Genomic DNA, 24,634 nt, shown 5'->3' with positions numbered 1-24,634 from the left:
CACACGTCCCGTCAACAGTCTCTGTAACGAATGACGTCCGTCCCCGTGTCGATCAAACGCGACACGGCAAACATGACGGAAAATCTCTTGTTTACCCGTTGCTTTGCCTACTCTTATGTTCGCACTACAGCTCGCTCGCTCTTGGCCTACTTTCCTTAAAAAAAAACCACTCCAAATGGCGTCCTGGCAGGCTGACATGTAAGGAAGCGGTTGATGTTCTCCCGGTTGGCGGCGGAATGGCGAGGGGACCACCGGGAGGCCGACATCAAGGACCGCCAGCCAGAAACGACAGGAACGAGGCGAACGAAGAGAATGTTGAACGAGATTGACTTACTTTTTTTATTCCCCTCCCCCAGCCCGAAGGAACCACTTTCATAACCAAACCTGACAGAGCTTCACTTCCTCTAATCAAAACGCAATGTTGTACCTCGAGCAACAGAAGAACAGGACCAACAGTCCCTCTCTGGTTCCAACTCCGAGATACTTCCCGTATTCCCCGAGTAGTCCGACAGCTGTGAAATTCAAACTCAAAAGCGACGGGCTGCGGCTCGGCACGATTGGTCAGGATGCTTCCTGCTGCTTGGCACCATTGCAAGTAGCGGGCTGAGGCCCAGCATCGCCAGTTGCCGCATTTTCTCTCTTCGGCAAGGAAATCGACTTTATTGAAATGATATAAACACATTCTAAGGCGATCTTCACAACAGGGTTGCATCATGAATGAATGACACAGCTATTCAGGCAGACACCAGCAGTACCGGATTGGATATTTACATTGCTCTCAATATGATTTGTCGGGATAATTAAGCGCGTAATTGTAAGCTGAAATGATTGCGAGCCGATTGTTGCCACCGCTAGGCTATCGCTTGCATCATCACGTGCTCGCTGGCTGGCCGATATGCACACAAAAAAGGGGAAGGACGCCGGTAAATATTCACCCTAGCACTTGAAAGTCCACACGGTGAACACTTATTTAAATTCCAGAAAAAATGCGAAATGCGTGTGTATGGTTTAAAAAGCGGATATTTTCACATTTTCTTAAAATGCCTATTTCTCTCTTGTTCAAACAAAAAATATTAGGGCGGCATGGTAAATGAGCAGATCATGAGATCGAGGATCTATGTCAAGTTTGCAAGAAATACAGCTCCGTCCTTGAACAATACTTTTTTCTAAAAAATAAAATTAAAAAAACATTATGTTCTTATGTTACTTCATTTTGTCAAAATAAATGTTTCTATTATGTTGGTGAATTCCTGTAGTCGCATTCTTGTGGCATCTGGGTATGTGTGTTGTGTACATAGCCCAAATTCCCTGAGGACCAATGATGAGGAGATGATATCTTGTGAAGTGTGCCCTTTAAAAATAGCAGGCTCGCTGTCCACGTTGTTTGCCTTGAGATGAACCAACGCGTGTTTCTCACTTGGACGTGCTCGTCTACTGTACTTGACTGACTTAAGTGTGGCACAAAGTAACAACTATTAGGATGTGTAAACCCGTATGACTGAGTTCAACATAACGTGTGCATGTAAAATTGTGTGTGTGTTAGAGTGTTGTACTTGTGCAAACCCAGACTGATGTTTCCGTTAATGTGAAATACTGCTGGAGGGGGGGTGGAGTTGTTGAGGGTGGGGGATGAATGGGTTTGGGAGATTGGAGTTGAAGGAGGGAGGGAGGGACAGAAAGAAAGGTTAGGGCCGTGGGGGAGGAGGGATTATTTTGTTTTATCGTAGTTTATTTATTGTAGTTATTCTATAAACAGTATTTTAAAATATCAGACCTGATTTTTTTTCCCATAAAAATATTTGACCTTATTCCCTTATATCCGTGACTAAGGATGAACATTTTTATGAAATAACCATAATATTGTTGACACAAAAATCCAGTTTTCAAAGATTATGATGTTTGTTTTTTCTCCCAAAACCTTTTCTCCCCAATATTTTGTTTTCCATCCTCTTGTATTCGCCCTCCGAGAGAAAAAGCGTTGGAACTAATTTCCCAACTTCATTTCTCAGTTGTCGACTATTTTCTCATTCAGTTTAATCTATTTTGAAAAGCCGCACTTGCTACTGTATTTGCAAGGCGGTGTGTGCTCAGCTATGATGCTCTACATTTGAAAGAGTGTTTATCTCTAAACGGAGGCCAATAAACGCAACGTTAGCAATGCCGTTTGAAGTCGTCGCTGCTGGGAAACGGTGAGGAAGAGGAGGAGGAGGAGGAGGCTCGTTGAAGACGTTCACAAAAGAGAATTATTTGACTGATATTAGAACTTTTTTTTTTCTTGACAGTATTAATCTCCAAAATGTTTTCCTTTTTAATTAAAACAGTAAATAGTTGACTTTATCATTCCTTATGTTGTCTGTTTTCACACAAGCGAGTGCACCACATTTAAAGGGGATGGGAGGGGTCGCTTTCATTGCAGACTATTTAAATCCACAACAGAGCATGCGCTGGGTTATGCACAAATTCTCATGCACGGTTGTGCAATGCGTCGCTGCTTTTTTTCACCAAAAATAGTTCTGATTATCTTGAAATATATACAATTTATTCAGACAACATGAATTCTTTTTGGGTTTTCTGTTTAAAATGTGTTTTTTTTAAACGTAAATTCTGGAAGACTTCATCCTTGTTTTTAGTGTTTACTTTTAATAGTAAAATATTTAAATATATCATATGATAACAAAATAATTCCCTTTTAAATCGTAAAAAGACAAGCTTAGTTATATACAAATGTTTTATTATTTCTATCTTCTCATAATGTTTCATTTCCCCATCTAAAAGGGTGTATTTGTGTCACCTATGGCTAATTTTCTTGTAATTCTGCTCATCTTTTTGAAGAAGTTGCACTTCCTTTTGTCATTTTGTTTATCACGAAACCAAGACTAACGAACACAGTGTTACCGATGCTGTTAGAAGTTTTTGCGCTGAGGATAAAGTCGTGAAAAGGAAGAGGTGGGGCTATTGAAGGTGTTCAAAAAAGGGCCTACACTACGTTTGAAAAATGTCAGCCACTAATGAACTACAAATGTCTCGTATCCCATCTGTCGACCTGGCCAACTTACGCTTGTCTTTCATCATTCATCCGCGTCACCCAAGCTTAATTGTTCCAGGCGTCGTCAAAATTTGCGTTGAATTTGACTCGGTACAACGTAAAATTAAGCTAAAGGTCAAGGGTCAAAGGTCACAAGTTGACAACACGCGCATGAAAAATGAACAGCATGCAAAGGAGTCCAAAATGGCCTCGAGAAAAAAAAATGTTTGTCTGCGAAAGCGGCTGCTAAATAATGCAGCGTCTCTCCACCCCGACAACATCATTGACGAGCAACGCAGGCTTTGAAAATATTTGCACTTTAAACATTCACGCCGTTCCTCGTTTTTGGCAGCACGCAGCTGACATGTCGAATATGTGCGGACCCTCACACAGGCATACTAGGTCGGGCAAACACTTGTTTATCATTTATTAGTCTGTCATATCCACTCATGTCTCTACTGGGACACTTGGAGTGAGAAAACTGCCTTCAGATACCACATTTTCGATTGAAAAATTACTGAGGCGCATTGCAACTATAGGAAATGGAAAATGTGACATTTGGTTCTGTTTGACAGGAAATTAATGCATGTTGAAATTTAAAAAATGACCCCTTGTAACCTAAAATATATCTATTTTTTTTTATTATGTACATGACCAGGTGTCTATATGGCGATGGTCATCTATTATTGGTTATTTCGCCAAATTCAGACTTTTTGGGCAACGGGGTTTAGATAAATGAATAAAAATATCTTTTTTATGACTCATTGGTGATAGACATTTATCTCCGTCATTGGCACTGAAATACAATCGGCAGCCCTCCCATTTATAATGGATTTGTGGTTGGTCTAAATGCAGAGTATCACTTCTTAAATCTTTTCCAAACAGTTTGTATGTTTGCACAAGAGCAAAGATCACTGACTGCAATCAGCGGCTCTCCGGGGAAAACAAACTATTGTTTTAAGAGTTGATTCGCTGCATGCAAAACTCCCCAACGTGCATGTTTGTGGAGTGGCTGGTTTTTGGCAGCCGTGGTGATTGGAGGCTGCTTTTCCACTGCTCCAACATGCTTTTCCTGATTGGCATTGTTTATGTTTGGGAATCCACTCATTCTATCAACATGTTTGAATCAGATGATTATCCCCCCCAAAAAATACTATGCTGTTTTGGTCTCCAAAATTCTGTTTTGTGGAGGTGCAAAATGCATTGACACACTTTTCTAGTTTCCTGGTGACAATCATTGATCTTTGATTACTATGTATTGACTTTTTTCTCTTATTTTCATCATTTTACAACATTTGTGAGATCTTACTGAATACATTGATACTCAATGGCATAATTTACCCCAAAAACATCTCCAAATGCACAACCTACGCTGTTTCCGTGGCAAATTATGCCACAAGGCCACTTTAAGCTCAATTTCACACACTCTTAAATTATGATCCAATGTGATTGTTCCCAAGGATGCGCCTCATTTTAAACTAAATGTACATATTTCAGATGGAGGGATTACTGTCATCCTCTTGCTAAATACAACCTGACACCACTCATCCCACGCATTTGATCCAAAAAGTAAATAAATTGATTGAAGTACTTTAGATTAAACCATCTCTGCCAATCATCCTAGTTCAAATGGATTGCACGTCTATCTCCATCAATGGCAACCGTCCCCGTGAAAAATGTAACACTAAAAACAGGACTTTGGCAATGAATGAGATTGAAAATGCCACAAAGAGATTTTAGGGGTTGACTGTAACTCGGTTTTTTTAATAATTGACTGTGTTAAGAGAATGCATCCAGGCCGGTCTGACTAAAATGAGGCAATAAAAAAGCAGCTCACGGTGTAGCAAAAAGAGTATTAAAATGCCGACGGCGTGAAAGCGTTCCCCTCTGATTGGTCACCAAGCTCGGCAAACAAGGTGAGGAAAGACAAGCTCCCCCGTTTAGAAAGAAATTGAGAGTTGGCGGCTTTATCTTCTCAAATGACTGAATTGAAATGAAGGCACGCAGCAAACAAAAAAGAAAGCCCGAGGCAGAGCGCGGCAAATAAACATGCGGAGCACACTTTGTTTTCTCGTCGCTGCCTGCCGCTCCCGAGGTGTCTTTGGGCGAACTTGGGCACCGTTCTTTCAACTTATTCATGCAACAATCGGAACTGGTCTTCGTACACGGGTGGGATTTGTGAAGCGTAGAGCAGACAGCTATGTAAAGTCACTCCTAGAAATAGTATAGCAGAAACGTGGATGGTGTAACAAAGTTGTCATTCAGTCCATTTTAACTTGGAGTTATCATGCCATTTTCTAAATAATGCATTTTTGTAGTTACTTTGTGAACTCCTGATTACATACCATGTGTTTATTTTGGTGGTCCAGCTACTCTTGGAAATTTCATAAGGGTCTTGTATTTATGTGAGAGGCTTGAGTCCTACAACTTTAAATATAAGGACTTAGTTACTTAGTTTGTCACTCGTTCTTAAAATCCTTTGTGTTGGGAATTATTTATGTTGTATTTTTTCCCCCCTGTGATTGCCCATTGAGTTGACCTGTATCCTGCTTGCTGCCTCTTGTTTGTCTGATTGTCTTATCAGCCCCTGTCTGTCTATTTAAACCCTGTGTGTTTGTCAGTCCTTGTCGGAACGTCGCCTGTGTACGATCGATCATGTTTTAATGCCAATACTAGACGTGTAATTAATTTTCATTTGAATCTTTTAACCCCCCAGTTTGATTTTACACAAGATCCTGAATAAAAGTGTCTAGTTCCACACAGACACGTACATGAAAACATGCATGTAATTAACGAGACGCCCCCCCCCCCTTAAAAAGTCAAGGTCAGCTCGCTAGAGGTTTTCTTTGAGGATTGGCCGTGCAGCTGCGACCGACGGAGCATCAAGGTTAAACACTTTTCATGTTTATCAGAGGAGGGCAGGGGAGCCCCCCACCCCCCCAACAAATGATGCAAGCGCTCCACAGCGCTTGCCAAACTGGCCCCCCGCTCCCCTTTCACTCTTCCTCTTCTTGTTTTAATGGCCTGAAGGTGATCCAAGCAGACTCCTCGAAGGGTTTGGAAGCTACAGGGATGCCAGCTGTAACGTGTAGTACACACTCCAATTACACACACGTACACAATCAGCGCAAAACACACTCATGGCTTTCATGTCCTCACTCACCCCATCTTGTTTTGTTTTTCCACCATTTTGGCTTATCGCTTTGCCTCCCGCTTTCACACCTATTACCGCTATTACCCTCCCCCCAATCGCTAACCCTCCTTCCTTCCAGCCCAACTCCGACGTCAAATTGCGGCGGAATTTCATCATGAAAGGACAATCTCGCTGCTAAACATGCAGACGTGTGCAAACACTCGCTGTTTAGCGCTCCCTAACAAGCCACGATAGAAAAACGCGGGGAAAAAGAAGCATTAAAACATTGTTTGGTTACAGATGTCAAATTTGGAAGGTTCCTAAGAAGAAACACACACAGCATGATGGATTTATCAAAAATTATGTACAAGTGGTGACTTTTTTGAACTTTGTTGATCCAACGATCACTGCCAGTCCCCCCAGTCAAACTGAATTGGACGTCTATCGGCATCAATAGCAGTAAATTTGATTTCTATAACTGTTAATGGCAGTGAAAGTCATTGGTTGACATGTCCATGCTGGTTGAAATCCGATATTTTACTCTCAGCCTACCCAGTAAACTTTGATTGGTCGTTTTTTTCCCGTTTGATGGCCTTCAATAATATGCGTTCGAAAAGAATTCCTAGTTGAAATAAGTCAAACAAAGATCAGTGAAGTCCTGCTATCTGATAGAATTTCAAAGCAGTGAACACATGATAAAGAATAATACAAGAACGCCTGAGTCACATTCAAAAGTTCTTTGTCACCTTCATTTTCAGCCTGGCGTCACTTCTTGAAGGACTTTTTCTGCTCTTTTTATGTTGTTCCAAGTGAGCTCACCTCATTGTTGAGAACTCAAGGAAGTTGACGCAGAGCGACACAAACGTCTTCAAGAGGCGCACAAGTGAAGGAAGCCAAATGCCAATCTTTCCCTTATAAGGATTTGCTCCCGTTGGGAATGACGTCCACGCCACTGATGACTATTCAACGTCCAGCCACTGCCATTCGAAATGGATTAAACGTCAATGGCAGTGAACGAGTTAAGTCGTCAGCTCGTTACGGACCAATTTATGTGTCTTTTTCCTTTTAGAAAATACTAACAAAGATGATGTCTATCACTGAATGTGCTCTCAATGATAATGTGGAGTACAAACAAACAATGGGAGAGACTTCTCCACGTCCTTATCTGGCCAATCGCAAATCAGTTCCCGCCAGAGCTTCCTCCCGTCTCCGTGGCAACAAGCGCCAACTTCCTGCAAGTGTCCTCCAGCTTGGGAGTGGTGGCCTTTCATTTGTAAGCTTAGAAGCATAAATGCCAGACGGCTTTGTTTGTTTGGAAGGAAGAAATTTAAAAAAAACTAAGTGTTTTAAAATGTTTTAAAAAGTTTGAAAGTTGTGTTTGAAGCCTTTGTGGTTCTCAACCATTGAGCAGTCGGTCGTGACAGAACGGTTTCTCACCTGTAATGCGTTTTAATGAGTCACCTAATGTGTCTGCTCTCATGAATCACTGAAGTACCACAGGCAGGGAAAAAATAAAAAATCATAATAATACAAACGCGAGAATGGGGGGACGGCTACAAAAAAAATGGCCAGTCGGTAAAACAGTTTGCAGCTGTGCTACTGACCTGACTCACACTAAGCTTCCTGCCATTCAAACAGTAGCAACGTGCACATTTGAAAAGACCGACTTCTAACCTCGGATTTCCTTGAGGGGAAGGAAATTCAAGTTTTTATTTTTTTACAGGAATGCTTTAAGGTTTTAAACAAGATTTTAGGGTTTCAAATGAAGGTTTAATTTCTGTTAACTCGTTTTCTGTGATTGACTTGCAATTTCTTTGAAGTGGAAGTCTGCTGTAAATGATTGTGGTTTACTGCCATTGATTGGAAAAGACTGCTAAGGGAGATGAAGCAAAGGTAAAATGACTTTGTTCCAGATTTTTGAATTTTTGTGAAGCAAAAAATAAATAAAATCAGGTGAAGGAAGTAAATTAAGTAAATAAAGTAAATAAATGCCCTTTAAGACATTTTATAAAGGGTAGTCAATTTAAGATTTTAAAAGGGCACAGAAAGCCTGGCTTGAAGTTATAGTAATTATTGCAAAATATGATTCCAACACACGGGAAATTGAAGCTACAAGAAGTTGTTATTTCCAGTTTAAAAAACGTTATGCGATCTTCCATGATTCAATATGATTCATGGCTTTCGATGTACTTAATACAACAATTAGGTGGACATTAAACATGACATTTTGTCCAAAAACATTCTTATATTAACGTATCCAAGATGACAATGTTGGAAGAGTTGAAGTTCATTGAGGCTGTTCTCTTGTTACAAGTCAAATCTTTTACATAAAGTGCTTTCAAGCCTCTTTTGGACATTCAAACAAATCCTCTTTGTCTTGGTCCAATCCTCTCCTCGTCATGTTAATACTTTGGAAAAGATTTGCGTTAGTACAGCCTCAGCCTCAGCCTCTTCTAAATGGACTGTGGAGGTGAAGCTGGAGTTTTGTGACTCCCACAAGAAGTTTGGAAAATGTTCTTGGACGTTCCTCGTCCTCAAAACATGTGTGTTGAAATCCTATTGGACGAAAAACAATGACCTCCAGCGAGCCAAGGGTGCGTCTTTGCAGATGTTAAATTCCAAAACTTGAAACAATTGTTCTTATTGTGGCGATTTAAAAAAAGGGGGAAAAATGTATTGTTCGAGTCTATGTCTGTGAGTTTTGGCTTCTTAGCTGCTGACATTGTGTTGCAATCAGGAACAATAGAAACTTCCAATCATCATCAAACTTTTGCTCTGAAGTGTCAATCCACGCTCTTGTAAAAAAAAAAATCACTGCGATGTCAAACAATACATGATGATAATCAAAGCAGTCAGGTTTTCTTCGCAATTCCAGGCCTCCAAATAAATATATGTATGCAACTAAAAATGTGGTATTTAACTACACTGCTTTACCCAAAAACATTAAACATGAATCTTGAGTTTTTTAGAAACTGCTAATCACTAATAAATTCAAAAAATTACATAATAGAAGAAAAAACAATATACTCAAGCCAAAATCAATATTAAGTAAAGTCAAAATGAGCAAATTTTCGTCTCCTGTCCTCAAAACCAGAATACAAATAAAATCTTTTACATATGTTTTACATCAAACCCCCACCAAAAAACATTTTTTCCCATAACCCAATGCCAAAAACACAATATATAAAATGATTTATATTTATTTACTTAACCTTAAAATAAACCCTAACTGAACCCCTCATGGAATCAATTTATTTTATTTATTTATTTTTTAGGGTCATTGTCTTCATCACAAGTTCTTTCATACCCATTGGCGCCATCAAGACAGTCAATTTGAGACAAACAATAAATAAATAAATAAATTTGTGCGTGCGAATGTCATATATTTGTGTGCATTTTGGGACGGGGGGGATTGGGGGCTGTAAGCTTGTTATCAGAAGCTCAGGTCAAATGGTTGGAGCTAAGAAATCCCTCTTTTTCTCTCTGGTAGTGGATTTCCAAATGCCGTTTATATATAAAACAACAACAACAACAACACACAAACACGTACATCAGAAAGATTAGGGCAAACCTTCACCCGATCACTAAAACCTTGTGGGCTTTTTTTTATTATTGCTAAACCAGTTTGAATTAAAAACACATTCATTCTGCAGCTTTATACGACCTCGTTGTTGAGTTCTAAAGTAGAAGGTCGGGCTTTGAAAATATGACTACTTTTTTAAATGATTACTTTTTGCGTCTGTGGGCAGTGACAAACGATTAAGAATTCGCAATCCTACTCGATATGGATTAGAAATTTATAAATAGCCTGGATTAATCTTCCATAGCAATAATGATATTAGCATCATTAAGACTGTGGTTAAGTGTCATAGAACTGCCCACTGCCGCTATGCGTCAGAAATTTTGCTCAGAATGTTCTTGTCGTTTTTTAGTCAATTCTTGCACTGCCTGCCATCGATTTATCGCAGCCTTGTCAAAATGTTCATCGCCGTCAATAGCAGTGAATTCGTTGACTTCTCTAAAGTTTAGCTATTCATCACAGACCGTGTTGGACTTTTTGACTGGGATGTTTAAATATATAAACATGAGAAAGGCATTATACGCACGCACGCGTACACTCATTGTTGTTGCAGCTGTGTTCTAGTGCGCCTCCTCAAATGGGAAAAAAACCTTGCATTCCACAGACACACAATGGATGGAGGCATCCTCTTCCTTGTGTGTTGAGCTCATTATGTTGAATTGTAATGTGCATGAGTGTGTGTAAGTTCAAGTTGAAGACCGCTACGGATTCTTTGTGATGTTGTTGAAGTGTGAAAGAAAGCAAAAATTTAAATGCGAGACGATGTTTTCCGAAAAACATCAAAGAAAGGCAAGCTAGCTTTGTTCAATAAAGACTAAAAGTGAGAACACTTTAACTGGTCCTTATATATATTTATACTCAATTCTTATTTTCCTTTGAGCTCAGCTTTAGCACAATGGAACCACACAGAGCCACTGCAAGTACCGCACCGACCCCAAGATACGTAAAACTCTTCCACTTGGGAAAGAACTCATCCCACACCTGAAAGAGCGAAGACCATGGTCCCAGATTTGGAGGTGCTGAACCTCATCCCTCTGCTTTACACTTGGCACGTACACTACTCAGGCAAGAGTTGACGATTGTAGCCTCATGAAACCAACAGAACCAGGTAACCCTGTCAAAAGTAGCAATGCAATACCATATTTTCAGGACTAGATGTCGCATATTTTATCATAGTTTGGCTGAGCCTGCAACTTATACTCCAGTGCACCTTTAAGTTTTTCCTCTTCATTGTGCAATGATTGGCTGGTGAGACTTAGTATACTCTGGTGTGAACCCTACCCTAAGTCTGCCTTTTGCAACCCCCGCAAACCTTCCAAGGATGTGCGTTATGGACGGTACTCGGTCGTTTGGTCGCCGGTCTTTTGGTCGCCCGGAAGGTTATTGATAATTACCATTTAAATTGTTGCTCAAATTCCCTAAATACAAACTGCGAATTATAATTTTGTCATACTTAATGCCCTATTAATTATTAGGCAAAAGAAAAGCTCCAAATTTCCCGTACTTTTCTTGTGTTTTGTTGGAGAACTTGTTAAGACCCTGACTGACGTAGCTTCTTAAAAGGGACAACTCATGTACATGCAAACTCTTATACACACACATCCGCTCAGTGAAACTGCTCAGGGCCATTGTTGGCTTTTATTGATGCGTAGACCGTGTTGTTTTACGTTGTTTTGTCACCGGTCTTTTGGTCGCCCGTTGTTTGGGTCCGGGCATCCAAAAGACCGGCGACCAAACGACCGCACACGGTTATGGACGATGAATGAATATATCTTTATGTATGTATTCTATACATATGGCTTGATGACTAAAGTTTGCCCACTCGTGCTCCAATCAGTAAGGCTACACTATGTTTAGTCTACACACACTCATGCACACTTTATGTTTCACATGATCATTAAATTTCACGGCCCATGTTGCATGTGTGATTGCGGTCTGCGAGGCCACACACACACACACACACACGTGTGGAGTGAGGTCATTGGCGCAAGACTGACAGGTCCAGGAAATGAAAGGCACCTCAGATTACAGCCAAACAAGAATGGCTCACATGTTAGACTTGCGCTTTTTTTTTCCTTCTCATTTTCGCATTACGGCCATGCTGATTGAAACCGTTCGCTTACCTCTCAAAACATAAGAGGCCACTATGAAAACAAACTGGACTTTTTCAACCCAGCTGGATTCCTGCCTTTCTTTATTCTAAGGAAATTTGGTGAAAGTCAAGTATTTACATGGCCTCATTACTCTCATTTCTCATGTGTATTGTATGCGCATCTTTCGCATGAGAAATTGAAGTGAGGTATTTTCGGTACAGATTGCAGAAGGGTGTTGCGTGTGGTCCACTTTCAGGCAACCACATCTGCTTCCGGGGCCGATAAAGATCAATAGATGCGATCATTTCTGGGCCGCCCAGACTGGTGTTGCCTTCAAGATCAATAACATTCTTGTAGAGCGGGACGATGCTGAAATCATCTCGCGTTTTCGCAGTGAAGTCAGACAGAAAAACCTCTAATGCGCCTTAATCCACTTTACCGAATAAGCTCTGTTTGGTTAGGACAGCTGGGTTTACATGCAGGATACCGCCAACGGGTTGAAAAGGCCACACAGTCGTGATGAATTATATCAAATCCGTGACTCAATAAGATGCCAATGACGGCTATAGATGTCCAATCTATTTTGATAGGGAGCGAATGATCTCCGGAGACAGCTACCAGTCGAAATGGATCGGGCGTCTATCGCTGTCAATGCCACTGACACCTTCTTGGCGGCTTTTTGAATCGATGTCACACTGCCACACAGACGCGTGTGGAAACATAAAGCCAGCAGATGGTTGCAAAATGAGTTGCCGTGAACAAATTGGCAGTATAACCTTGACAGGTTTTCGCAACGTGACGTTTGCTTTGCTAAAGACTTTTTGTTAGGGTGTGAATGCGATTGACTGTGTGAATGTATTTAGGATAGGAGATGTGGGGAGATTTTCCACACATATTTTAATCTCTTTATTCTGTTCAAATCGACATTACATCTCCCCTCGAGACAGAAAAAAATGCTGGTACTTTAAAAACAGCGCAGTTTTTGGGGGACGGGCTTCAGAAAGCAACACAAACAAAAGCATGTAGTATATGGATGGTCCAGTGTGGAGATCTTTATCCAATTTCAATGAGATTTTAACCAACCATAGATTTTCCAGTCATGTTAAATTGAATGCTAATTGACTGTGTACACGCTCTGACACTACTAGCTTTCATGTACCCTACAGTGAATGATTACATAAAAAATCAATTTGAAATAGACTTGTTAAAAGGAGCATTTTATTGAAATGTTGAAGCACATATCATCCCTTCCCCTCTGAAATGCCAGATTAACGCTTCACAATGGAGAATCTGCATTTGCATTTCAAGACGAAGGTTAAAAATGCCAGTTTGAAGTTCACATCGTTCTAAATACAGAATCGAAATCTTACAAATTGGACCTCTAAACAAAGCAATCTCAGAACTGGAATTGATCCAATAACTGATAAGCTCTTGTTTTTTTGTCCTCCTAAATCCATATTCGGCTCTGTGTGTGTGTGTGTGTGTTCTTCCTGTATTGCTGTCTTTGTGACTGCCCTTTAATTTTATTTGTTATCAGCCTTGAAAGTTGGCCATAAGTCCTGAAAACATGAGATTGTTTGACAAGTTGAGACCAACACACGGCCCCCCCTGACTCAGAAAAGGAGGAATTGCTTTGACACCTGTGGTTTAGACTATAAAAATTGGAGAGGCATTTGGGCAGTGTGGCAGTTTTTATGTAGAGAACCCTGTAGACCTGTAATGGAAGGACGTGCAGAGAAGGTGTTGAATTCAAACCCCACTTAACCTCTGACTAGAAGGACGCCTTGAAAAATTCAAACTAAAAAATCTGGAATACCAAGCATGTTAATGATGTCCTCACGGAGACCTTTTTTTTGTCTGTGTCACGGCCTTCATTTTCGCTAACGTTTCTACCCTTTTTAGTATTTGAAGCTGCGGGGCTGGCTTCTTTACTCATTTGCATATCCCTGAAGTCTCAATCCGGGAAGGCGAATTCATGTTTACATGTGTTGCACGTCAACTCGGATCAAACGTGGCATCGATGTGAAAATAGACACTCGCGTTGCTCTAATGTTACACCTTCATGCCTTATATCCTTAATTCCTCAGCGTGCGCATGTGTGTGCGTGTGTTTGCCTTGCATTGCATCATGAAGCTGCTCGCATCAGGAACGTGATAATCAGCAGCTGCAAGCTATTAATATCCTTTTTGAAGGGGAGGCAATTTCCACGTTACATTGTGACTATTACAGATTCAATCCAAAATGAAATTGTTGGCTGCCATTGACGGCAATAGACGTCCAATCTATTTGGGTTAGGCGATTCACTGCTAGTCTCTTCTAGTTCTAATAGAATGGACTTCTATCGCCGTCTATTGGAGGCTTGGGGGCCAATGAGTTTTAATAGCGTGAGAGGGGGCTGCTTTGTTTATATTTTCTCAGTACACAGTAGATTCGGTGTCTGTGCTTGTCCTACCCTCGTGTGGAGAGAATTGTCATTGCAACTATAAGGTATGCATTTCCAAGTCATTGGTTTGAAAATGTAGCCACATATTCTGTAGTATATACCGACACTTTACAAGCAATATTCCCTCTAATTTTTCATGTCTGGGCATACAGACAACTGACTATAGTTAATAGAAAAAAAGTTTTTCCCCGTACAAAAGTTGTTTTATGGCGTACACAATTTGAAATGATAAAAATAAACCGTATAAAATACGGGGAAAACGTATAAATTGACAGGTATGCGTCTACTGCCCATAAATAATCAATTCATATCTATGAATAAAACATCTTTAGAAATGACACTAGAATATGACAAATCTTACTTCAATTTTACCTTGTTTTTCACGTCGGTCCTTCTCACTTCTCATTCTCGTTCAGATGACTTTTCTGCTGAATGTGTCACTTGAGATTGACAAGTTTCCATTTAGTATATGCAATGTTTTTCCATCGGGAAACTCGCTTACAACTTTAGCTTCGCTGCATGTTTGGCAGAGAACTTTCTCACCCAAATGTTCTTCTCTTTGCACATACGTACTATACTCCAAAAGCCATTCCATTTTATAAGATCCGCATTATATGCTAACCTGCCAATCAGAGGCACCAGCGCATAACGCGCATCAAACGCAGCCAATCAATGACGTTAACATTTGCAATGCAACGGAAGTAAACACGCGTGACGTAAACTGCATCATATTATTGGCTGGACACAGTGTTAGTCATAGATTTATCCGTAATTAGCCTTTCTTATCTTTTGTCAGGCTGCCACTCTCTGAGTTGCGTTGCAAAATGGCACAAAAAATGTAATATGTTTATTTATTTTTTCCAATTCAGGTTGACTTTTATTTTGTGCGATGCATATGTTTGCTGTGGAGAACACGAGAGTATTGCGCAATTGCGCACGCGCGCATTTTAGAGGTACAAGTATTATAATCTAAATTGAGGAGTGGAATGACAAGAATGTCTTACCAATCTCAATTGAAGGCAACAAAAAGTCGACGTCTCAACCAAAAGATTCTAAAAATGAAACTCATCCATGACAAGTTCATTTCTTTGGTCGTGTTTATTTGTTCTTCCTGTGCTGGGCACATCAACGACCTCTGACTTTGTCATTACTCAATACGCTCAGCCTCTCGGAAGTTCAAGGGTCACAAGATGACCTTAGAGGAAGCTAGTGAGACAGACGGAAAAGACAAACGGCCATGTTGTGCTTTTTTTTAGTTTTCCTTAAATCTTTTTTTACTCAAGAACGTGACAGGCCATTTATGGAAATAAATTCTTTTGAATAGTGGAGGAAAAAATACAAATTTGCATCTGTAATTGAAATCACTTTTATTTAGCACCTTGCATAAAAAAACATTATATTCATTCTCTGTTTGTTGTCCAACAAAAACACAAAGTGCTAATAATTTGTATAATAATAAATAAGTCGGGTGTGTTCACTCCTCGGGTGTGGGTTCTCCAATTTCTAAACTGTGATAAAGGGGTGCGTGAGAAGTCACGGTTCAGGAGGTCCTGTCCTCAAAGTAGGTCTGCTCGATGCGCCTGCAGAAGGACAACAAGTTCCCGTAGCTGCGCACACGCTCAGCAAGCTCGGTGCTAGTCAGTCGAGTGGTCAGGATGGTGAATAGGTGACCGAACACCAGGGCGTCCAGCTCCGTCGGCCTGGGTGAATGAATAATACACCATTGGTTGATAAACTGTAATATGTGCACCATGCGTAAACAACTTGAAATTCAAACCAAACATTCATATGAGTTTATTTAGACAAATTAAAGAAAATTGAAAAAAAAAAGCTTCCGACAGATACCAGAACATACTTTTTATTGAAGAAGAATTGCTGCGTTCCGAGGCGTTGCGAGAGCGCCTGGCAGCACTGGCTCACATCCTCATAAACCTGTAACATATTAAGAGATTGGACACTCGGACAGTCTTCACACATGGAACGAAAGCATTTCAATTTAATGTGTGACTCTCTCACCTGTTCCAAACCTTTACCCCCCCAGCCGATGGCGTTCATCTTCCGCCGCACCTCCCACTGCTTCTGGTAGGCCAGGATGGTGCTGAGGGGCCACGAGTAGGGACTGCTATACCTAGGACGGGTGATCTAAACCCCAGCAGAGACGCGTCTCCAGAGGCAGAAACATGACAATTCTCAAAGAAATGAACGCACTCACCTCAGCGGCCGTGCTGTCGTCACACCACTGTATGTACAACTACAAAAAAACGATAATTGATCATGAGTTCGGCCGTGAAGACTATAGTTGAAGGGTGAATGCTATTCACGTGGGCGGACCTCAGCAGTCAGCAGCATGTTATTGACCAGCTCCATGTATGCTTTCATTTCCGCCCTCTGAATGTCATCCAAGCCGTCGCTCAGAGAATGACCCTTTAGTGAGAACAAAAATATTCAAATTCATTGCATTTGAGAATAAAATGTTAATTTGACTGCAAAACAAACACTCGTCACTCACTTTGGCTTTGGTGAACTGCACTATGGGGCCCAGTTCTGACACCACCTGGTTTCCCACGTGAATGAAGGGAATCTTGCCTAGAGAGATGCATAAAAGCATTTTTAACACGTATAATGACAAAAGATTTTTGTCATTCGTCAACTTACGGTTCATAAACAGTATGTGACCATTACATTACTCTAAAAACTTGCCTGGAAATGTGCATTGGAAAACAAATTATGTGCCGTGGGAATAGTTTTGCATACTCATCTGTTTTATTAAGAACTAATAAAATCAGAAAGTTACACTCATGACACTTTGCAGCATTTGCTGACTTGCATACCTGAAGGTGACATGTACTCAGCATTGGCTTTGCAGACCACCTGCACGGGCAGAGCACACATCCGCAAGTAGGTCTGCACAGGAAACAAAAGAGAGGTCATTTCTTTAAGCACACAATTTGAAAAGGTAAATAAAATAGAGGAAAAATGATTTTACCTGCACTGCAAGGGATGAGGCGCACTCTGACAGGAGAATTTGGTCCTCTGCACAAGACAGAAAAAAGTAAGCCAAACCATTTTTTGTGGTAATTCATTAAGGAAAATATGTTTGTATATTATATTATATACAGGGGGGGGGGGGGGGGGGGGAAATCAAATTACCCTTCAGCGGTTGGTAAAGGGTGGCACTCTCAGGCCATGGCTCAGCAGCTGTGCAAAATAACAACACAACAGATTAACATATGTCACGTGTACTACATGTCAAGTTATAATCTTGTTTGGGTTGGGAGATAAATGTGATTGTTAGTTTTGTTTCTTAATTACATTATAGTGTCTTATGATTGAGTTGAATAATGAACAACACTGTATTTTGTGATTACAGTCACATTTTCAAAAGGTAATACATGTTGAGGCCGTATACGATGAGTGTATATAACAAATATATTTTCTTGTTGCTAGACTTCAATCAGAAACGGACATATTTCTACACTACGTCACTATTCACAAAACAAACAACGTCAAATTCAAGGAGGGTCCTGCACTTGTTTGATGACGTAATAAGTGGTTGACGCTTCAATGCATCGCTGCTTTCTTACGTAAAATGCGTAGTTCAAGTCCTTGCTTGCACTGTGTTGCACTGGTGTTTTAACACATCAAAACATTCAGACAAAGAATCTATTACAAGAAATACATATTAACTTAAAATTGTTTTGCCAACGCTGTAGAAACGTAATTTGCAAGCTTACCGACTGTCGAAAACGATGCAATATCACTTAAAAGCTATTCAATGACTTACCAGCCATTTGTGACACGAAGCTGTCTGCCGCAAGAGACATGTTTGCTCTTATTTGCCCCTTTTAATACACTTGTTGTGTTAAAGATATTAACGTTTTACAATTGGTAAGGTCAGATCTGATGATGAGTTTGAGGACAGATCTTTGCAGTCATCGACTGGTCCGTCAACACTTTCTGCTCCGACAGGAAACATATAACGCCAATCTACATTACCGCTTGCAGGCTGGAAATGCCCCTAAAACATAAATTGTTCATACTATTACTATAATTTTCCAAAAAAAGAACTTTCAGAAACAGTTGCATAGATTTGTGATGTTTTATTTGCACGCTTGTTTGTCTTGGTGAGAATGTTTGCATCATGCGTCGATTTTAGTTTTGCAGTTCAAGTTGTGACTACAAGAGGGCGCCCTTGTTCCGACGAAGAAAAGAAAAAACTGCGAAATTTCTGGTTAGGCAAAAGAAAGTTAACGGTACTCATTTTTGTTTCTACCCTTGTTTAACTTGTAAGCGATTATGTCGATTCTAGGATTACACTAATTGTACTCTTTTGAGAGAATTTTCCCAGTGAGAGAGTTTCCATATTGTTTGATGCAGCTGTCCCAAATGTTCCCAGTCATTCTGTGTCACATTGCTTTTTTTATTTTGATAAATCTATAGTGACTTTTCCTGCCCATTTGTCTCCAACGGAAGCTTCCAATTAAAGCAGCTCATTTCCCACCAAACACCACCAGATCACTTCCCATGCTATATTTGGGACTTTCCTAATAAACATGTGAAGTGCGACAAATTCGTCGATTTTTAACTTGACTTGACTAAAGGGGATTATACATATTTACCTTTTTTGCTCGTCCAGAAAAACAGTTGACTTCATTTATAGCCGATTTGGATGATATACGTATATAGAATGTGCTTTTTTATTATATTCCCACGCGATATACTCGATATATGTACATTATTTTAAAATAGATTTTCAATGTCTATTTCCCTTTTAATCCCTATGTCTAAAACATGCAACGTTATTTCCAATGTTTTCCCTCAAAATCGAGCATTTGATTGTATAGATGGGTGTGTTTTAATCTCCCATTTGTTCAAATACATTTCCAACGTCTCCAGAACAGAGAAATTAAATATAAACATTTATGTTCTCTCTTTACAGAGTTCATTTATTTTTGTTGAAGCTATAGTCTTTTCCCATTTTCACACAAACTAAAGATTTAAAACTGTTGTTCATATACTATAATAATAATAAAGTGTTTGCAAATGTTGGAAGATTTTTCTAACCTTGTGTTGGTGCAAGATATTAAGACACAAAAGAAAATTTTAAAGCTTTTATTTACTTCACCAAAGATTTTTTGTTATCAAAACCCTTTTTTTCACATATAAAAATCGTACAGGTGGGTTTTTTTTTGCCCACATACAAAAAGACATACATTTGCTGCTACCAAGAATAAAATACGTTTTGAAACATACACATAATACAAAATAATAAGTACTGACAGATGCAAAAAAAAGCATATTACACTGAAATTAAAAGCAATCAAAATTCTTTCTATGTTGGTGCTGGATGGACTTCAAAACCCTGTAAGGAAACCCTGAGACAAATATGCAAACCTTTTGGAGCTCAGCTGTGTGTGCGTGTGCGTGTGTGTAAATGTGTGTGTTGACCATTTGTCGTGCATGTCTGTATGTGTGTATACGTGTGTCATCTTTGTCCTTCCAAAACATTTTGGTCACGTGCATACACTCTTATACAACCCTGTATTATGTACCCTGTAGAAATAATAATATTAATAATAATCATTTCGAAAAGAAAAAGCACCCTGTTCTCTCCAAATGAAAACCATGAGGAATGATGACGTCACTAGGCTATAGAAGGCTAAAATAGACCCTTGGGAAATGAGCATTTCGGGGAGCGTCACACTGGGATATCCGGCTTGTCGACGACTTTCTTGGCCTTGGCGCGTCCCTTCGTGTTGGGCAGCTTGTGGTCCTTCTTCCAGCGCATGCGCCGATTCTGGAACCACACCTTGACCTGGCGCTCGGACAGGCAGAGCGTGTGGGCCACTTCCAAGCGACGGCGACGTGTCAGGTAACGACTGAAGTGGAACTCTTTCTCCAGCTCCAAAACTTGCTGTCGCGTGTAGGCCGTGCGTAGACGTTTGGGCTCTGGGCCGGGGTGGTTGGGGTTCACTGCAAAAGGGGATGGGGGACACACACACAGATGGGACGCCGTCACGTTAATTGCTGCAATCCAGAATTACTCATTGACAAAAGTGTGGTTCGTTTTAAACGGTGAGGACTGGCGTGTTTCTGTGGCATTGACCGCGATAGACATACAATCCGTTTGGACTGATAGAGAATGGCAAAGAGCAGCCATGAGACGTCCATCACCGTCAATGAGAGCCAATGAGTTCATACACCAGAGAGACTAAGACCTATTCATTTACTTGAAATGCAAATAATGTAATTTGAGAAGAGATTTATATTGTGAAGCCAGTTCATGCAGATTGGTGTAAAATAGAGGCATGTAATTTAGTGTATTTTAGCAGTGCTTGAAAATATGTCTAAATAAACTCAATGCATAGGCAGTCTTTTATGCCTACACTTTGTTAACAAGTTTCGTTTATGTAGGTTCTTCATAAGAAACTTATGTTCTAACATCAATATATATATATTGATTTGTCTCAACTAGTTTTACTTGTTTCGTATAAAAGAAATACACCATGTAATGCAAATTATATAGCCTTATGGTCGTTTTAAAACGTCATTACATTACTAATTGACTAACTGGTGTATGTTCAAATCTATTCCCATTATACAGATACAGACCTTTCCAAAAAATGATGATGAAAAAATATTATGGTAAAGTTCATCTATTTCCATACCAAATAAATCGAAAAAAAGAATATCCTCATTTTACCCATGATATTCCTTTTTATTAATTCTAGTTTTTAAAGTGTCTGTAAATACAGCAACTAAATATCTTTGTGCCAATTTCCTGTTGACCAACAAACTGGTTAAAAATAAATTTCGGCCTATTAACGCGCATCTCTTTGTTCACTGGCAAGTGACGCGCGTACGTGCACACCTACACACACAGTCGTGCACAAAATCCGCGGCATAGCCATAAAAGTTTATAGTGGTCGTAATTCTGCCCGACTCTCACTGCGATCATAAATAACTCACCACAAGAAATGCTGCTCCCAAATGGACAAAACACTACAACGAAGTGTGAGTGTGTGAATGTGTGTGTGTGGATGGGTGTTCGACGCACCCCTGGGGGTGGGGGGATAGAGGGATAAATAAATAAATTTAAAAATAATAATAATAAACATTTAAATGACGTTGAGAATGCACTGCCTTCCTCACCGTGGGCGATGTGCACCTTCTTCATCCAGGGATACACCACGATGGGCGGCTTGTCTTTGGCCTGGTGGCCCCCTCCCGCAACGCTTCTTCTCTGCACCTGAGCGGCTTTACTGGCGCACGTCATCCACATCTCGGCGTAGCCGCTCTCCTTGCATCCACCGGCGGCGTCATCGTGCTGGCCGTAGCCCGGGAAGGGCGCACCTTGCTGGGGCAGCCGCTCGGCATCTTCCCGTGGCGGTGCCTGCTGCGTCTGCAAGGAATGTTCATAGGCGCTTGGCTGCCGCGGGTATGCCGGCTCGGCGGCCGGCTGCTGGTAGCAGCGCCCACCGCTACCACCACCGCTGCCGCCGTACGTGGCGCAGTCCTGGGGGCTGTTGTAGTACCCCCCTTGCTCAGTGAAATGACTGTAATCTTGGTCGCAAGGTGGGAAGTGCGGCTCGGCGTATTTGCAGCTCACCGCGTAGGACTCCATGATTGATTTATAGCGAGGTTGGTGGGAGAATACTAATTTTTCTCTATCTCTCTCTCTTTCTCTCCCTCTACCCCTTCGCCCTGTGGCCCCCTTTCCCCCCTCTGGCATCGAGCCACCCCGAGGCTGTCAAATAGACGGACGACCGTGAGGAGCACGTGACCCTGCCCCTCAGCCAATGGGAGGCGTCGCTTTTTTGGCGTTTCTATACCTTTGAGAAATATAGAATAATGCTGTTCTTAATTGACTTGGTGAACATTTGCTGGCGGGGATAAATTGGAAAATTGGATGTTTGTAGATTGGAAGTGCTGCCTCATTATTTATCTTATCAATATGAGCCCATCCATCCATTACACCCCCTCAACCCCCCAGTTTCTTTCTTATTGAACACGCACAGTAGATTTATGACTTTTTCCATCTCCACAGATGGGGCCCCGATCTGAAAAATTAATCGGGCCCATATTGAAGGGACGCGGGGGCCATATTTGGCCTTGTGGCCGCGTGCAGTCAAAGGGCGCACAACAAAACGTGACCGCTTCACAGAGGGCACGCACACAAGAATGGGACAAAAAGGCCCCCAGACAGTGACTAGTAGTTGGCTTTGTTGGGGCCCGGGGTCAAGCCGAGGTGTCCCGTTCACCATCTCGCCATCATCATCATCAGCGTCTCTATATAAAAGCCCCGTTGGAAAAATGATGCCTCTGGAAAAGAAATGGCGTGGAGGCGTTTAAAAAATGATGCGAGCTCAGAAAAACCAAATGTGGCTAAATTGAGCCCTCACACCAAGAAAAATAAATGATAGTCCATTCTAAACACGCCCCAAAATAATCAGTCACTCCTGCATATGGTTAAGGTCTTGGTTTTGGCATGCTTTTGGCCTTTATTATAGTTTGGCTGATCCAGCAGTGCAAGTCAACCTAGAAAAGCAAATCTGTTTCTTCTGGCTTCCAGATACAAATTAATGAGGATGATAAGATCTCGGAGATCATGCCTGATGCCTTTTTCTTTAGCTGGAACCATTGCTCTAATTTACAGTCAGTCACATTAAATGCCGAAAAACAATAACATATTTAAAGGGAAATGAAGAGTTATGTGCATTACAGGTCTTAATAAGGGGATATTATTGTGAAAAGTGTATAATTTGCCATATTATTGAATTTGGAAAAAGAGTTAAATTGGCCAGAACATTGAAAATGTGTTTAGCATAATATGATGGGTTTCTATAACTGTTTCTTGGCATGATCAGCGAAAAGTACTAAATTTGAAAGCCGATTAAAAGTAAACACTTTTCCAACAAACTATACTCACAAAATGCATCTGTAGAACTGAAAGACTCCATTTATTTTTTCATGTTCAAATCCACAAATATGACACTATCAAACGTCTTCGTGGCCTTAACGTCAAAGTGTATTTTTCTCTGACAATTCTTTGCTATCGCTGACCTTTTAACCACATTGTTGTTTAAAAGGTAACAGCACACATCTATGAGTTTCCATTCCCCAAAATGAAAAGTAAAATAAAAAAGAATCAGATTCCCTCCTTTCCTTTTCCATCCGCTGCCCTACAAGCAAATGTATGTGTTCTTGCCAACTACAGGCCTGGCATGTAAATTACAGCATTCAAATATACAAAGATAAATCTAAGGTTCTGAAACAGCCCAAAAAGTGTCTTGACATCCATTAGTCCTTTCCTCAAATGTATTCGCCAAGTGTAAGACAAAACAACTCAAACATAAAACACAAAACGGCATTTCTTGGGGTTTGTCCTGCGTGTGACAGATGGTTATTCGCCGCCCATAGACTCCCCTAGAACCCAATCTGTGACTGAGCAAGTCCACACACATTCGGTTCTACAGGGTATTTATAGGCGATGGGTGCACGCTCTCGCTGCTTTCCGCACGGTGACAGCATCTCGTCCCCTGTAATCCGTCAAACATCATCCACACCATTCTTTACTCAGTGAACACATTTCTTCCAGGCTTTACACATCAATAACTCACTCAATATCCTCAATGAATCCTCAGGCATGTGCAGTTGGGAGGTTAACTGTTTTGGTAAAGCTTGAAATTGTAGTAGGAATTTGTATGGGGCAGGTACAAAATAACTGGCTGGATTTTAATTTGTCGCAAACAGGATTTAGCACTTAATGATTTTGATTACAGTATGTGTATTAAAGAAAATACTCTTCTTTGACCAGGAGTGAAATGCTCAATTATACCTTGTTGATTTTTTTAAGAAGTAGTCAAATGTGTTTTGGTTTTATCAAAATGCAATTTCCAATAAAATTCTTGCAAAATTGCTTAACTGTCTAATGCCATTTTTCATAGATATAACATAGAATTGTTTCCAGGCTTGAATTTCACAGCAAAACAGCATTTAAGGCCTCCCCAACTGCATTAACCCTAATTGACGAATATACTCGTCAATGGCAGGGAAAGCCCTAACTAGTAAATTCTTGAATTTTTCGTACTTATTTCTATTAAATTCGATCTTAACAGTACATTCTCCATTGAATATTAGTGTTTTTTAAATCAATTTGATGTGTAATGTGTGTTTCGAAGCACATTTTGGATGACTTTTCCAACAAAACTGAATTCAGTTTTATTCTACTCACTTCCAAATGAGAACAAAGCATAATTTTTTAAAGTTTAAATGCCATGTGAAACAAAAGCAAATTGACGAAAGAGTCCTAATGGATGTGCTTGAATAACGACGCTTTAGGTTGCCTAAATGCTTTCAG

The 24,634-nt window shown here is 40.5% G+C and overlaps 3 protein-coding genes across 3 annotated transcripts in view; all 3 read right to left on the bottom strand.

Moving 5' to 3' along the window:
* cdh5 (cadherin 5) overlaps window positions 1-14,880 on the bottom strand; it is a 40,517-nt gene extending 25,637 nt beyond the window's left edge. Inside the window, exon 1 of the mRNA XM_077614181.1 lies at window positions 14,636-14,880. Within this exon, the coding sequence (XP_077470307.1) occupies window positions 14,636-14,680 (45 nt within the window). The 5' untranslated portion in view covers window positions 14,681-14,880. The remainder of the gene's footprint in view (window positions 1-14,635) is intronic.
* Window positions 14,881-15,624: 744 nt separating this feature from the next.
* On the bottom strand, window positions 15,625-18,240 carry mtx2 (metaxin 2). Its single transcript, XM_077613237.1, has 10 exons — window positions 18,059-18,240; window positions 17,425-17,472; window positions 17,261-17,307; window positions 17,106-17,178; window positions 16,784-16,860; window positions 16,606-16,698; window positions 16,487-16,525; window positions 16,291-16,416; window positions 16,130-16,206; window positions 15,625-15,974 (listed from the first exon to the last, which is right to left on the bottom strand). The coding sequence occupies exons 1-10, from the start codon at window positions 18,096-18,098 to the stop codon at window positions 15,815-15,817; spliced, it is 780 nt and encodes a 259-aa protein (XP_077469363.1). The 5' UTR covers window positions 18,099-18,240; the 3' UTR covers window positions 15,625-15,814.
* A 1,132-nt stretch (window positions 18,241-19,372) lies between these two features.
* LOC144084623 (homeobox protein Hox-D4b-like) lies at window positions 19,373-23,153 on the bottom strand. Its single transcript, XM_077613222.1, has 2 exons — window positions 21,427-23,153; window positions 19,373-20,247 (listed from the first exon to the last, which is right to left on the bottom strand). The coding sequence occupies exons 1-2, from the start codon at window positions 22,004-22,006 to the stop codon at window positions 19,973-19,975; spliced, it is 855 nt and encodes a 284-aa protein (XP_077469348.1). The 5' UTR covers window positions 22,007-23,153; the 3' UTR covers window positions 19,373-19,972.
* Between the last annotated feature and the right edge of the window lie 1,481 nt (window positions 23,154-24,634).

Source organism: Stigmatopora argus, chromosome 11 (assembly GCF_051989625.1).
Source record: "Stigmatopora argus isolate UIUO_Sarg chromosome 11, RoL_Sarg_1.0, whole genome shotgun sequence".
In the NCBI taxonomy this organism is placed as follows: Eukaryota; Metazoa; Chordata; class Actinopteri; order Syngnathiformes; family Syngnathidae; genus Stigmatopora; species Stigmatopora argus.
This window is presented reverse-complemented; position numbering and strand designations above follow the sequence as displayed.